Below are 13,694 nucleotides of genomic sequence, written 5' to 3' on the forward strand. Positions count from 1 at the left end.
TTAACAGCTGATGCTCAATCTATTTTTGACCAGTTAAATGACATCCTTGGCATTCTTAAAATTGACTGGTCACCAGTGATGTCTGTCTGTTTTGATGGCGCATCTACTATGTCTGGATGTACTGCGGGAGTTCAAATGAAATGTAAAGAAAGAAACAAACAATGAAATACTCTATCTACACTACTATGCACACTGTTTTAAGCTCGTCCTAGTAGATGCATGCACTTCAAGTAAACAAAACAGAACTGTGATTTTTTTGGTGTTAGTCAGACTCTTTATGCCTTCATGGAGGGGAGTCCTATGCGACATGCAGTAATTGAGAAGATTTCACAAGAAGTAGGATCCCTGCTGAAGACTTTGAAGTCACTATCAAACACACGATGGGCATGCAGAGCAGAAGCAGTGGCTGCTGTAAAACAAAACTACTTCATCATTTTACAAGCTTTACAAGAGATATTGAAACAACTCGCCTTGCTGACGCTAAAATAAAAGCCAGGGGCCTTATCCATGAACTAAATTCATTCAAGTTCATCTTTGCCCTTCACATGATATACCCTGTTCTCCAGAAGGGGTAGAAGTGAGTAAGGCTCTTCAAGCTCCGGATCTCAACTTACTTACTGCAATGACAAGGGTAAAGCTTGAGTAACTCTTTGGCTGCAATGAGAAGTGTCCCAGAATATTTTCAATCTATTTTTAATGACAGTGTGAAAATGTGTGTAGAGAATGATATATCAATTCCCCCAGTTAAGAAGAGAAAAAACAGACACTTGTATTGATGACGTGTTTGCATCCCAACATCACTTTGATACAAAAGAGAAGCAGGAGAGAATAACTTCATTTTACTCACTCCTAGACTCAATGATTACCGGCACTGACCAGTGATTTGAACAGGAGACTTCTAAAATTGTGACTGCAATGGGAAAACTGCTGAGTTGAGACATTGGCAGAGACAATATGAGAATCATTGCCGACAAATTTAAAGTGTCCTTGGATGAGCTGGAAGCTGAAGTCAGATTGCTTCGGGATTATGACGGATCTGTTCCTAAAGGTAGCCACTATGAACACCACCAGAGAGTGGCTTTATTGGCTAAAGGAATCGGATCAGTCTTCCATGTTCCAGGCCTTTTACAAATCTATTCAATGCTTTGCACTCTTAACTGTTACAAGGTGTTCACGTGAAAGAGCCTTTTCGAAAGTAGCACATGTAAAAAACAAACTAAGAAGCACAATGTCCCAACAGTGCCTCAACTCACTTATGATTTTGTACACTGAACAAGAATTGGCTTTGTCAGTTAATTACAATGATGTGATTGAGGAATTTAAGTCCATAACACCTGGTGAGCGACATACTCTCTAGGACAGGAAGATGAAGAAACCTTAATCTGTTTTGGTCAATTTGGGTTAGCTCATTATCTGGTTAAAGATAAAGATCATGAAAATTGACTGTATCTTTGTATACGCCTGTTATCACTACAGCAAAAATTTGGTATTTTGTATCTCATTTTTTAAGTAAAGTTTAGTTGTTTAATTTAAAAAAAATTAAGTTTAGTTAAGTTTTAGTTTCTTTAGTTTGTTTGATGAATAAAAATAATGTCCTTTATGATTGAATATTCAATAAATATTTGCCTTTAAAAAGGATGGTAGGTGGTGGAAGAGGAATGAGTTGTTTCTGGTCTGGCTGTGACACAGAGACAACCTAAGAGTCCGAAGATAAATCAGCCTCTTAGGAAGGGGCTGTTCCCACTGGTGCTGGTGATTAACGTTGGGAGCCTGGACACAGCAGTTATGGTAAGATCATGGCCAGCTTCCCTTTGGACAGCAGAGGCAAACAAGAGGCAGGTGGAAGACTGGAGGCATGGATGGTACCATCTGCTGGGATGATACAGTTACAGTAGGTGCTGTACTGGGCAAGAAGACTCGTGGATCCTGAGACACTCAGTAGATTCCATGCTGCCGCATAAGCTTCCGGAGCAGACGGTACCAGGATAGTCTCCTGTACCGTTGAATCAGACGAAGCCGCCTCAGAGGTGCTGATGCCGATAGTCCCTGCTGAGCAGATGACTGTCTTGGAGTGGACCTGGAGTGCACTTTGTTGTCCTTGTACAAATGTGTGCTAAACTTCGGTGCTGAGGACTTCGCTTTCCCAGATACTGAACTCTTACATACCATCTTCTGGTCGCTCTTCCTCAGTACTTAGGAGACGGAGCACTTCTGATTGACATGGATGCACTCGCTACCTGCCTTGAGTGGGATCACTCTGAGGGTGGACACAAAGCCACTTCCGTGAGAAGAAACTTACATCTGGCTCCCTGTCTCTGTCTTGGTTCTTGGATTAAAATCCTGCAAATTTGAAAACAGTCCCTGACGTGAGATTCCTCAAGACACTTCAGGCAATTAGACTGCAGGTCACTCGCTGGCATCAGTTTCTTGAAGGAAAGTAGGGCTTGAAACCCAGTGACCAAGGCATAACCCAGCAATGGGAACCAAAATATTTACAAAAACACTTCAAAAGAAAACTCATTTCCGTAAACAATTTAAACTACTGAAATTACTAAAACAAGTAATAACCATATAAACATAGGAAAAAACCTGCAACAGCAAAAATCACACTTTCCAACAACTGTCAAAGGCTGTAAGAAGGAACTGAGGGGGGGGTGGGCAGTAGCTCTGCCCTTTATATCTTTGCAAGGTGGAATATGCAGCAAAGGGTGCATGTGCCATTCAAACGGGTACCACTGAGGGAAAAATCTCTGACAACTGCACACACACACACACACACCACCACCCCCAAAGTGGAATTGACATGCGCAATTACTCAAAGAACTGTCTCTTACATAAATTTAGATATCTCCCCGCTCACCTCTTTTCCAGATTATAAACATATTAAACACTGGATATGACATATAACCTTAAGGCATCCTGCTGTCAACCGTTTGCTATGAGTACTTTTTCCTTTTATTTTTCCTCTTAGCCAGGTTATGATCTAATAATCTGCCTTTCATCCCATGATTTCATTTTTCATCTTGTTAAAGGCCCTTTGAAAGTCTACATAAATTATGTCAACTTTATCCACTACTTAGACATGTTGCAAGAATTCTAGTAGATCAGTGAGATACTGTTTTCCTATGCAGACACCATGCTAGTTAGAACCTAACATAATATGATCTTCCAGGTATTTTATTATTCTATTTTTTAATTATAATTTTAACCTATTTAGCAGGTACAGATATACGGTTTACTGCTCTGCAATTCCACAAATCATCCATAGACACGTTTGCTATCCTCCAGTACAGTAGCTGTTTTTAATAAGAGATTGCACAGTTTTGCTAGTGGTTCAAACACTTCATACTTAAGCTCCTTCAGAACCCTTGGAAATATACCAAGTGGACCTGGTATCATAAAAAGCACAGTGGGTAATTAGTCAGACACAAAAGAGGATTTCTAAATTAAGGACCAGCAGAAGTGTCCACTGCACACAAACTGCACAAAAGCTCTGTAAGAATAACTGATTTTCCAGGTAATTTGTCATTTATGTGCCTATTTTCAGGGAACAACTCAACACTGTATGTTCAGTATGTCAAAGTATTGCACAAATTTACTAAAATGGAGTTTGTAGACATTCAGGAAACAGGAAAGCCAATTACACCTCTACCCCGATATAACACGACCTGATATAACACGAATTTGAATATAACACGGTAAAGCAATGTTCGGGGGAGAGGGGGTGGGGCTGCGCACTCTGGCAGATCAAAGCAAGTTCGATATAATGCGGTTTCACCTATAACGCAGTAAGCTTTTTTGGCTCCCAAGGACAGCGTTATATCAGGGTAGAGATGTATACTGTCAAGGCAATGCCAGCACCAAAAGCAAAAATTTCCTCTCTCTTAAACAAAAGAAATGAATGAAATATTCCAAAGTAGCCACTCATTACTAGTTTTCATGATTCTTTTCTTGCTATGCACGCTGACATTTCAAACTTTTTTTTGAATGTTGTAATATGCCTTCAGTTGTAATGCGCTTTATTCAGATATACTTCTTTTTTTTTTTTTGAGTGGCAGCTGAAGCCATTTATATAAGATGCGAATAATTATATTAGTGGAATGAGTTCGGAAAACAAGTTTTCCCTATTAAACTGAATAAGTATGTTGCTGCTTTAAAAGAAGTGTAGTTGCTCAAAGGTACTTTGCTGAGATGACTTCTGGCCTACAACAGATACAAGTGTTAATGAAAGTTAAAACTTATCAGTATACTTTTCCTCTGTTCCACATAGTGACAGCCAGAAAACATTCAGTGATGTATAGTTTGTGCCAATTTTAATGTTTTGATAATTGAAATAAATTACCAATTTTAAAGCAAGATCTATGCAGTACAAATATAGCTAGTATATAACCAAGCATCAGTTAAGTGATTCAAGTTGGAGAAACATATGGTGATAATCTTAAGTAATATTTGGGGAAACTATTTAATTGAAACAGCTGTTAAATCAAGATGATGGGAATTCAGCAGGGTGTTCCAATTAAGCAGCTTCTACCATATGAGTTTTTCTGTCCCCTCCTTCATAACAAACTGTACTATTCTATCCTATTTTAAATAGAATTACAGCAATTGGACTCCCCTTCCTTCATCACAAGAATTTTCTTTTTAAAATTTAGTTTTATTTTTACATACAAAAAAATGAATCAAGTTTTTGTTGTTCTCTATTCTAAAGTATTTTTGGGAAGCAAGGGGGCGGTTAGAGACTAAGCTGTAAGTGATGTGTCATTCAGAACTGCTGATACATGTATCAGAGGGAAAAAGGAAACAGTAGGACTTAGAAACTACTGCTGGAATGCACCACTTAATGTACTCCATATCCACATTCAAATTCCCCAAAACTGGAGTAAAATGGGAAGCAACAAAACTAGTTTCAGTTTTTACGCATCTAAAATAAAAACTAAAAAAGGAAGCCTTGTTATTGAGGAGGAAGTGAAGTGGACTAACCTTGGATGAACACAAGTGTCCAGAGTAGTCTTTTTTTGTTTTGAATAGAAAATGCACAGGGTCACTTCGTTAACACAGTAACATATCAGTGTTATCTCATGATGTGATATCATCACTTGTTGTGACAATTAGCCCCTCACCTTGTGCCGAACACATTTAAGACATGGCTATAACTTGCCATGACACCAAATTTTCTGTACAGCTTATCTAAGAGCATGCTGCAACACATCCTATGACAATCTTCACAACATTTTACATTAAAACAGTATGCAGAAAATCCTTAATATTGCAACTAACTAAATACTTTCAGACTGAGCATCTTCAGATTAAGCACACAACTTCATGTCTGAAAGATGGATGATTAGCACCAAGCAAAGACCATTTAAGAGCTTGATTATACATCTCCCATGTAAGGCATTATTGATAAATTAAATCAAATGACCAATATTTCAACTTCCACTGTCACTACACAAGGATTTACACAGCTCTTCTATATTTCAAAAATGTTTGGAAAAGAAAGACCAGAGCCTCAACCAGCTGAGTATGATGGCCAAAAGATTCCTGCTAAATGAATCACTCAGCACTTCTGCAATAATAGTCTTTTACATTAAAAAAAACACGCTTTTTAATGAACGTATACAAAAATTCTTACATTATTTAGTGTTTCCTTTTATGTAGCTAACTTACCTTACTTGATATTGGATGTGTATTTGATCTTCTGTCGGGTGATTTTGATGAAGAATGTATGTCAGACAGAACTGGAGCTACCTAAACCAAAGTTGCACAAAGAAACAACATACTTAAGATTCTATAAGACTGTATTAGAATGTCAAATGATGACAACAAAGCGTGCAAAACTGTTTGCCCTTCACTACATACAAATTGTGACATTGTGCAACCACTTTAGCAATTCTAAGCCAGAACTATTTTCAAATTAAGTTTTCTTCTGGCTAATTTATTAGTGTGTATTTAAACACATTCTTCGTATAAGTGAAAGAGCTGAATGCACTACTTCTGAAAGTCTGGCAAACATTCTTTCGTTTAAATGACTATCCTGACCAGGAATGATAATAAATGCTATCACCTGGATTTCAATCTCTCTGCTTACAGGGCAGACCCCATTAAATTTGGTGATCCCTTCTAACTTCACTATACTCATCTCAGTGAATATTTTGTCATACAAATGCTTCAGTTTTCTTTTAAAAATACTTCGAATGAAAAATACGAGAGGTTTAAGCAGAAAAGCAATATTTCAGATTAACAGATCGTACGGATTTTCATTACAATTAGGAATGTGCCAAAAGTTAACTAAACACTAACCAGAGAGGCAAGGTGGGTGAGGTAATATCTTTTATACTGCACATAGTACACTGCATAAACAATAACCAGTCACAAGTGTTTGACTGAAGCTAAATTAGCCCTGGTCTACACTATGAGTTCAGGTCGAATTTAGCTGCGTTACATCGATTTAACCGTACACCCGTCCACACGACAAAGCCGTTTAAATAGTTTAAAAGCAAGTGTGTTTAATGATTAATTTGCCCTGGAATTCGCAGCCAGTACAGCTACTGGAAAAGTCTGTTAACATGTCTGGGGATGGAGCGGAAATCCTCCAAGGACATCTCAATGAATCTCTCCAGGATGTACTCCCAAAGCCTTTGCAAAAGGTTTCTGGGGAGGGCAGCCTTATTCCATCCTCTATGGTAGGACACTTTACCATGCCAGGCCAGTAGCATGTAGTCTGGAATCATTGCATAACACAGTGTATGGTCCCGGTGTTTGCTGGCATTCAAACAACATCCGTTATCTCTCTGTGTTATCCTCAGGAGAGTGAGATCGTTCATGGTTACCTGCTTGAAATAGGGTGATTTTATTAAAGGGACATTCAGAGGTGCCTGTTTGTGCTGGGCTGTTTGCCTGTGGCTGAACAGAAATGTTCCCCACTGTTAGCCACGCCGTGGGGGGAGGGGTGAAGCGACCATCCCAGAGAACTGGGTGTGGGAGGGGGTAGGGGGCGTTAGTTGGGTTTGTGCTGCATGTTAACTGAAAACCGCAGCCTCTCCTTTTAAATTGCCAACCCATTTTAAATAAAGAGAGTCTACCCATTGTTCTCTAAAATGTGTCTTTTTAACTACCACGCTACCTTTTTTTTTCCCCTCCACCAGTTGCAAATATTTCAACGCTCACACTATTTTCTCCTTCCAGAGGTTAGTGAAGATTAGAAGGCGAAAAAAAAACACACTTGGGATTAAATGTTCTCTGAGCTCATGTAGTCCTCCCACACTGAAAGAGCCCAGCAGAATGTATGGAGGCAGACAATATCAGAGTCCAGGAAAGCACAATATGAACACGAGGACAGGTGGCGGGCTGAAGATGATAGATGGCGTCAGCTTGGTGACAGAGGGCAAGAGGCAATGCTGAGGCTACCGGAGGAACAAACTGATATGCTCCGTTGTAAGGCTGAGGTTCAGGAAAGCAAGCATGAACAAAGACCGCTGCTACAGCCCCTGTGTACCCAACCACCCTTGTCCCCAAGTTCCATAGCCTCCTCACCCAGATGCCCAAGAAAGTGGTGGGGGGCCCTCTGGGCACCCAACCACTCCACCCCAGAGGACTGCCCAAGCAACAGAAAGCTGGCATTCAATAAGTTTTGAAGTGCAGTGTGGCTGTGTCCTTCCCTCCTCCCGGACTACCTTGTCAGTTATTCCCCTATTTGTGTGATGAATTAATAAAGAATGCATGAATATGAAGCAACGATCACTTTATTGCCGCTGCAAGCAGTGATTGAAGGCGGGAGGGGAGGGTGATTAGCTTACAGGGAAGTAGAGCGAACCAAGGGGAGGGAGCGGTCAAGGAGAAACAAACAGAACTTTCACACACTGTAGCCTGGCCCGTCACAAAACTGGTTTTCAAAGCTTCTCTGATGCGCAGCGCGCCCTCCTGTACTCTTCCAACCGCCCTGGTGTCTGGTTGCGCATAATCAGTGGCCAGGCGATTTGCCTCTACTTCCCACCTTGCCATAAACGTCGTCCCCTTACTCTCACAGATATTCTGGAGCGCACAGCAAGCAGTAATAACAATGGGAAGATTGGTTTCACTGAGGTCTATCAGAGTCAAAAACTAAGCCAGTGCACTTTTAAACGTCCAAAGGCACATTCTACCACCATTCTGCACTTGCTCAGCCTGTAGTTGAACAGCTGTCTACTGTCCAGGCTGCCTGTGTATGGCTTCACGAGCCATGGCATTAAAGGGTAGGCTGGGTCCCCAAGGATAACTATAGGTATTTCAACATCCCCAATGGTTATTTTCTGGTCTGGGAAGAAAGTCCCTTGCTGCAGCTTTTGAAACAGACCAGAGATCTTGAAGATGTGAGTGTTATGTACCTTTCCCGGCCATCTCACATTGATGTTGGTGAAACGTCCCCTCTGATCCACCAGTGCTTGAAGAACCACTGAAAAGTACCCCTTGCGGTTTATGTACTCACTGTCTTGGTGCTCTGGTGCCAAGATAGGGATATGGATTCCATCTATCGCCCCAACACAGTTAGGGAATCCCATTGCAGCAAAGCCATCCACTATGACCTGCACATTTCCCAGAGTCTCTACCCTTAACAGCAGCAGCTCTTTGATTGCATTGGAACACAATAGCCCCCACAGTAGATTTGCCCACTCCAAATTGATGCCCCACTGACCGGTAGCTGTCTGGCATTGCAAGTTTCCACAGGGCTATTGCCACTCGTGAACTGTGAGGGCTGCTCTCATCTTCGTATTCTTGTGCTTCAGGGCAGGGGAAAGCAAGTCACAGAGTTCCATGAAAGTGTCCTTACTCGTGCGAAAGTTTCGCAGCTACTGGGAATCGTCCCAGACATGCAACACTATGCGGTCCCACCAGTCTGTGCTTGTTTTCCAGGCCCAGAATCAGTGTTCCACGGCATGAACCTGCCCCATTAACACCATGACATCCACATTGCCGAGACTCGCACTTTAAGAGAAGTCTGTGTCCATGTTCTCATCACTCTCATCATCGTGCTGCCGTTGCCTCCTCGCCTGGTTTTGCTTTTGCAGGTTCTGCATATACTGCAGGATAATGCGTGTGGTGTTTACAGTGCTCATAATTGTAGTGATCTGAGCAGGCTCCATGCTTGCCATGCTGTGGCGTCTGCACTGAAAAAAGGTGCGAAACGATCGTCTGCCATTGCTCTGATGGAAGGAGGAGCGACCTGGCTTACAGGGAATTAAAATCAACAAAGAGAGTGGGTCTGCATCAAGGAGAAACACACAACTGTCACACAGAATGGACCCCTCAAGGACTGAACTCAAAACCCTGGGTTTAGTAGGCCAATGCTCAAACCACTGAGCTATCCCTCCCACCACTATTCAGGGAGGGAGGGGGGAGCAAATGAATACACAACAAATCTGGTCTCTTTCTTGTTTTGTTCCACTCCATTGCTCTTTTATACCTCTTAGGCTGGCAGACGACGGTGCAGTACGACTGCTAGCCAGCCTCGTCTCCTGGCTACTCACCAGAAGACGGTGCAGTATGACTGCAGGCAGGACTGAATATCCATGAGATGAAACTTAAAGAGAATGACCTGGAGTCACTCCCATATATGTCCAGGTGCCCCGACAGACCTCACCGAGGTCAGCTAAAAGAGCACCCAGGAGACAACAACGGCTACCAGTCGTAATGCACCGTCGGCTGCCAAAAGGCAATGAGCTGCTGCTGTGTAGCAATGCAGTGCCATGTCTGCCGGCACTCAGGAGACATATGGTGACAGTGAGCTGAGTGGGCTCCATGCTTGCCATGGTATGGCGTCTGCACGGGTAACCCAGGAAATAAGGCTTGAAACGATTGTCTGCCATTGCTTTCACGGGGGGGGGAGAGGGGGGACAGGGCAGCTGACAACATGTACCCAGAACCACCAGCGACAATGGTTTTTGACCCATTAGGCATTAGGAGCTCAACCCAGAATTCCAATGGGCGCGGAGACTGCGGGAACTGTGCCTTGGTACTATGGACGCACTCCGCCAAGTTAATGGCCTTAATGGTCTTGGAGTGGGCACACACACAATCAACTGTATAAAATTTATTTCTAAAAAAAAAATCGACTTCTATAAATTCAACCTAATTTCATAGTGTAGACATCTCCTTAGAAACCAAGTAGTAAATACTGTATTAGTCTACGTCTCACACTGAATGTTTTTAATTCTGATGCAATCAACAAACAAAAAAAAATCAGAATTCATCATTGCATCCTCTTAACACATGTTGAATACTTTTCTTTTTATATTAAATTGCTGTTAACATAACACTTTATGATGAAGCACAGTAGATAGAACACTTCTGATTAAGCAGTTGTACAGAATCTCATTCCATTCCTAATCGTAATGGAAACCTGTTCTCATTTTCTATAAAAGACATTTTAGTAATTAAATCTATTTTGAAAAAAAAATTGTAAAAAGAACTAAGGCTATATCTACACTGTGTACTATACAGTAGTACAGTGGTGCTGCTATACTGGTGTGGCTCTAAGTTACGCAGTGTAGCCGCTCCTTGTTGGCATGAGAGTTCTCCTTCCAACAAAATAAAACCACCCCCCGAAAGCTTTGTTGGCAGGAGAGCATCTCCCACTGACAGAGCACTGTCCACATCGGTGCTTTTCGTTGGTAAAACTTTTGTCTGTCAGGGGAGTGTTTTTTCACACCTTTGACCAAAATATCTTTAGTTTATGCTAGTGACAGGGTTAAGTTACATGTTCAGATTTTCCTATTTTAACAAAAACAGCTTGTATATATGTTTCTTGACTTTAAAAATACAGGCTGCATGCGATGAATTAAACAATGAGTCTCTCCAGACAACAAGCACATAGAAACCAACAGCTTGTGGGATTGCTGAATTTGTTTCTGATTGAGCAATGATACTAGGAAGGCAGTTGTGACGCTCAAGTATCTTACATGAACCAACTGTAAGAAAGGAAGCAGCAACTGATGACACAGGGAGCCTAGAGAAAGGAGCAGAGATTCCTATAGAACTTCCCTATAACTTGCACTTAGCTACAATCAGATCTAGCCCTGAAGGAGGAGGGAGAAGTTAGAACTGGAAATGTTGTAGCTGTTTTGGAAAGGAAGCAGTATTGCTTACTGTATATTCAAATATAAATGCTTAATGAGTTATCTCAAAAGCAGAACATAATTTAGACCAAATGTAACTCAATTAAGATAGACCTGAAGTTCAAGTTTGGCAAGACAGAGGACTTTGTTCTCTTGGTTGGAGGCCATGCAAAAGTTGCACTTCGTAAGAATTTACCATATAGAAGGCAGGTTTCTAAAAATATTTAGTGTTTTATTTTGTTCCTTTGGACTACCGTTTACAGTAAAATGGACATCTGTGCTTACATATAATCCAATACACCAGCGAGCATAGTATTTAAGTGCCATGTATTGTAGGTGTATATACCATAAAAAGCATTGAGAATTTTAAGTTTGCACAGTTACAGCTCTTTCATTTCCTGATCTTTGAGTTTTTAACTGCATATGCTACTGCCACAGCCTGCTTCAGCTGCGTCTCCACTGCAGACATCTGTAAAGCAACAACATGATCTTCACCACATATTTACAAAGCACTGTTGCTTTGATACAGCTTCCAGAATGGAATCCTGTCAGACTCTGCTTGAGAAATATTTTCCAAAGAAATGGAGAACAAACACTTGTAGCCCTTTTATTTCCACTCCTCTAAAAACATTAGTTTCTTTTGGAATGGTTCCTTATTCTCAGTTCATTGAAATTTTTTGTACAAAGTTTCTCACTAATTGCTGCCACCGCTTATAAACAAAAATATCGTTTATGTGTTGGATGATTAAAAAGCATCTTCACAGGTCTGATCCTGCTCCTATTGAAGACAATAGCAAAACTCACAACGGGTTCAATGGAGCAGGATCAAGCCATAAATTCGTAGATTGGTAAAATAAAAATAAAAGAAAAATCCATACTGCTGGCACTGGCCTTGCTGTTACTCATTGCAGCTTTATTCATTTTTCTTCTTCTTTTGGGACATCTCTCAAGCTACTTACTCCCCAAGATTGAGAACCCTGCACAAATGGTATCTTGCTAAATAAAGATAAAAATACTTACATGCAATTTGTTTTCTCTGAAGATACAACCTTGCAGGGCTCTCACTCACTTCCACTCAGAAGTGAAGATATTTATGGATGCGTCTCAATTTTTATAATTTGTTTTCTTTTTTAATTTGAGGTATACTCTTGCTTGTGTGTTCATTTTGTATTGGTTTATCATGGAAACTGCAACCAAAGGAACTGTCTGGAACATTTAAATGGTGATATTTATAGGTGTCAAGAAATGGCAGATGATTACCAGTAGGGGGCCTGCCCTTTCCATCTACGACTGCCCTCAAGGGTCAAAATACCCTAACAGCTAAGACCCAGGAATGAAAGTCCTTAAGGTGGAAACTCTCTCTTAAGATACCATACAACGTATTCCAACAGTTCATCCCTAAGAAGACAAGCAGTTTATAAACTACATAAAAATGTATATTGTAAAAAAAGTGTAATGCATTTTAACAATACTTACTTCTCCGCCACTGGAGCCCTTTTTCTGCTGACATCTTCTGACCACTTCCAACAATAAGGGGCCACCTACAGTACCTTCTGCTTCTATAATTCCTAAATCTCGGGCTAAATTCTCTCGCCCTTCAAGCCCATTTAGCTGGAAAAAAGTTAACATATAATCTTAAATTTAAATGAAAGTGGTAAACTTTTAGGGGTTAGCACAGCAACAATTTGACCATCCAATCAAGATTTCCCAGTCGCAATCATGTACATATCAGGACTAGCTGACACTGAACAGCAATTTTATTTTATACCACATTATAGAACTTAAAAAAACAAAACAAATAAATATTCCACGTCACTTAACACAGAATTAAGATTAAAATAATTTTATAGTCAAGTTATTTTAGTCTATTACCTTTTAAAACTGGGTCATACCATACTTCAACCAATGATTCTGCAACAAGCTCAGCACAAATGGACCACGGCCTCCATGCAGGGTTTCAGTGACTTCAATGGAACTGTGCAAGCACATGGCTTCACCTATGTGGAGCAGTATGCAGAATCAAAGCCTTAATTTCCAGTCTCTATGGGTCCAAAAAATCAGATTTTAACGAATGACCCAGATGAAAATTTGTCCTAATCTTTTTTCCAAATTCCTTTGTTCTCAACATCAGCAACAAGATTATAGAATAGCTTGTTAATCAGTTCAATAAAAAATGAACAAAGGTAGCTCTCAATTCAACTTTTACACATGTAGCTGAGAGACAAAAATGTGATAGTATGGTTTGTCCAAGTTTCACTGACACGAGTACAGAATGACTACAAATGGCATCCTTCCTCTTTAATTCTTAAGGTGACTTAATGGGAGCTGTAGCCCTCTCTTCAAAAATACAGGGAAATCAAACACTAAATTTTACTTGTGATGTAGACATCATCTCATTCAAAACAGACTAAAATCGCCAACATATTTTACATAGGCAGCTTGATGAGCCATCACAACTATATAATCATTTAGTCCGTAAAGGCCTGGCTTTACTCAAATCAAAAACCTTGAGTTGAGAACATCTATACAACCCTCTAATTCTCTGAATTACTCAATTCCATTAAATTAGGGGTCTACTACTACAGAAATAACTGCACAAAATGT

At 40.5% G+C, this 13,694-nt stretch overlaps 2 protein-coding genes across 7 annotated transcripts in view; both read right to left on the reverse strand.

Annotated features, from left to right (window-relative positions):
* LOC127048973 (C-C chemokine receptor type 6-like) overlaps positions 1-13,694 on the reverse strand; it is a 120,335-nt gene that overhangs the window by 68,657 nt on the left and 37,984 nt on the right. The gene's annotated exons all lie outside the window — the stretch shown is intronic.
* CEP43 (centrosomal protein 43) overlaps positions 1-13,694 on the reverse strand; it is a 56,145-nt gene that overhangs the window by 22,910 nt on the left and 19,541 nt on the right. For 4 of the 6 annotated variants that reach the window (XM_050949138.1, XM_050949137.1, XM_050949140.1 and 1 more), the window contains 2 exons: positions 12,567-12,701; positions 5,668-5,748 (listed from right to left, as the gene is read on the reverse strand). In XM_050949138.1, the coding sequence (XP_050805095.1) occupies positions 5,668-5,748; positions 12,567-12,701 (216 nt within the window). The remainder of the gene's footprint in view (positions 1-5,667; positions 5,749-12,566; positions 12,702-13,694) is intronic. The other 2 variants (XM_050949142.1, XM_050949143.1) reach the window with 2 other exon arrangements.

This window comes from Gopherus flavomarginatus, chromosome 4 (assembly GCF_025201925.1).
Source record: "Gopherus flavomarginatus isolate rGopFla2 chromosome 4, rGopFla2.mat.asm, whole genome shotgun sequence".
In the NCBI taxonomy this organism is placed as follows: domain Eukaryota; kingdom Metazoa; phylum Chordata; order Testudines; family Testudinidae; genus Gopherus; species Gopherus flavomarginatus.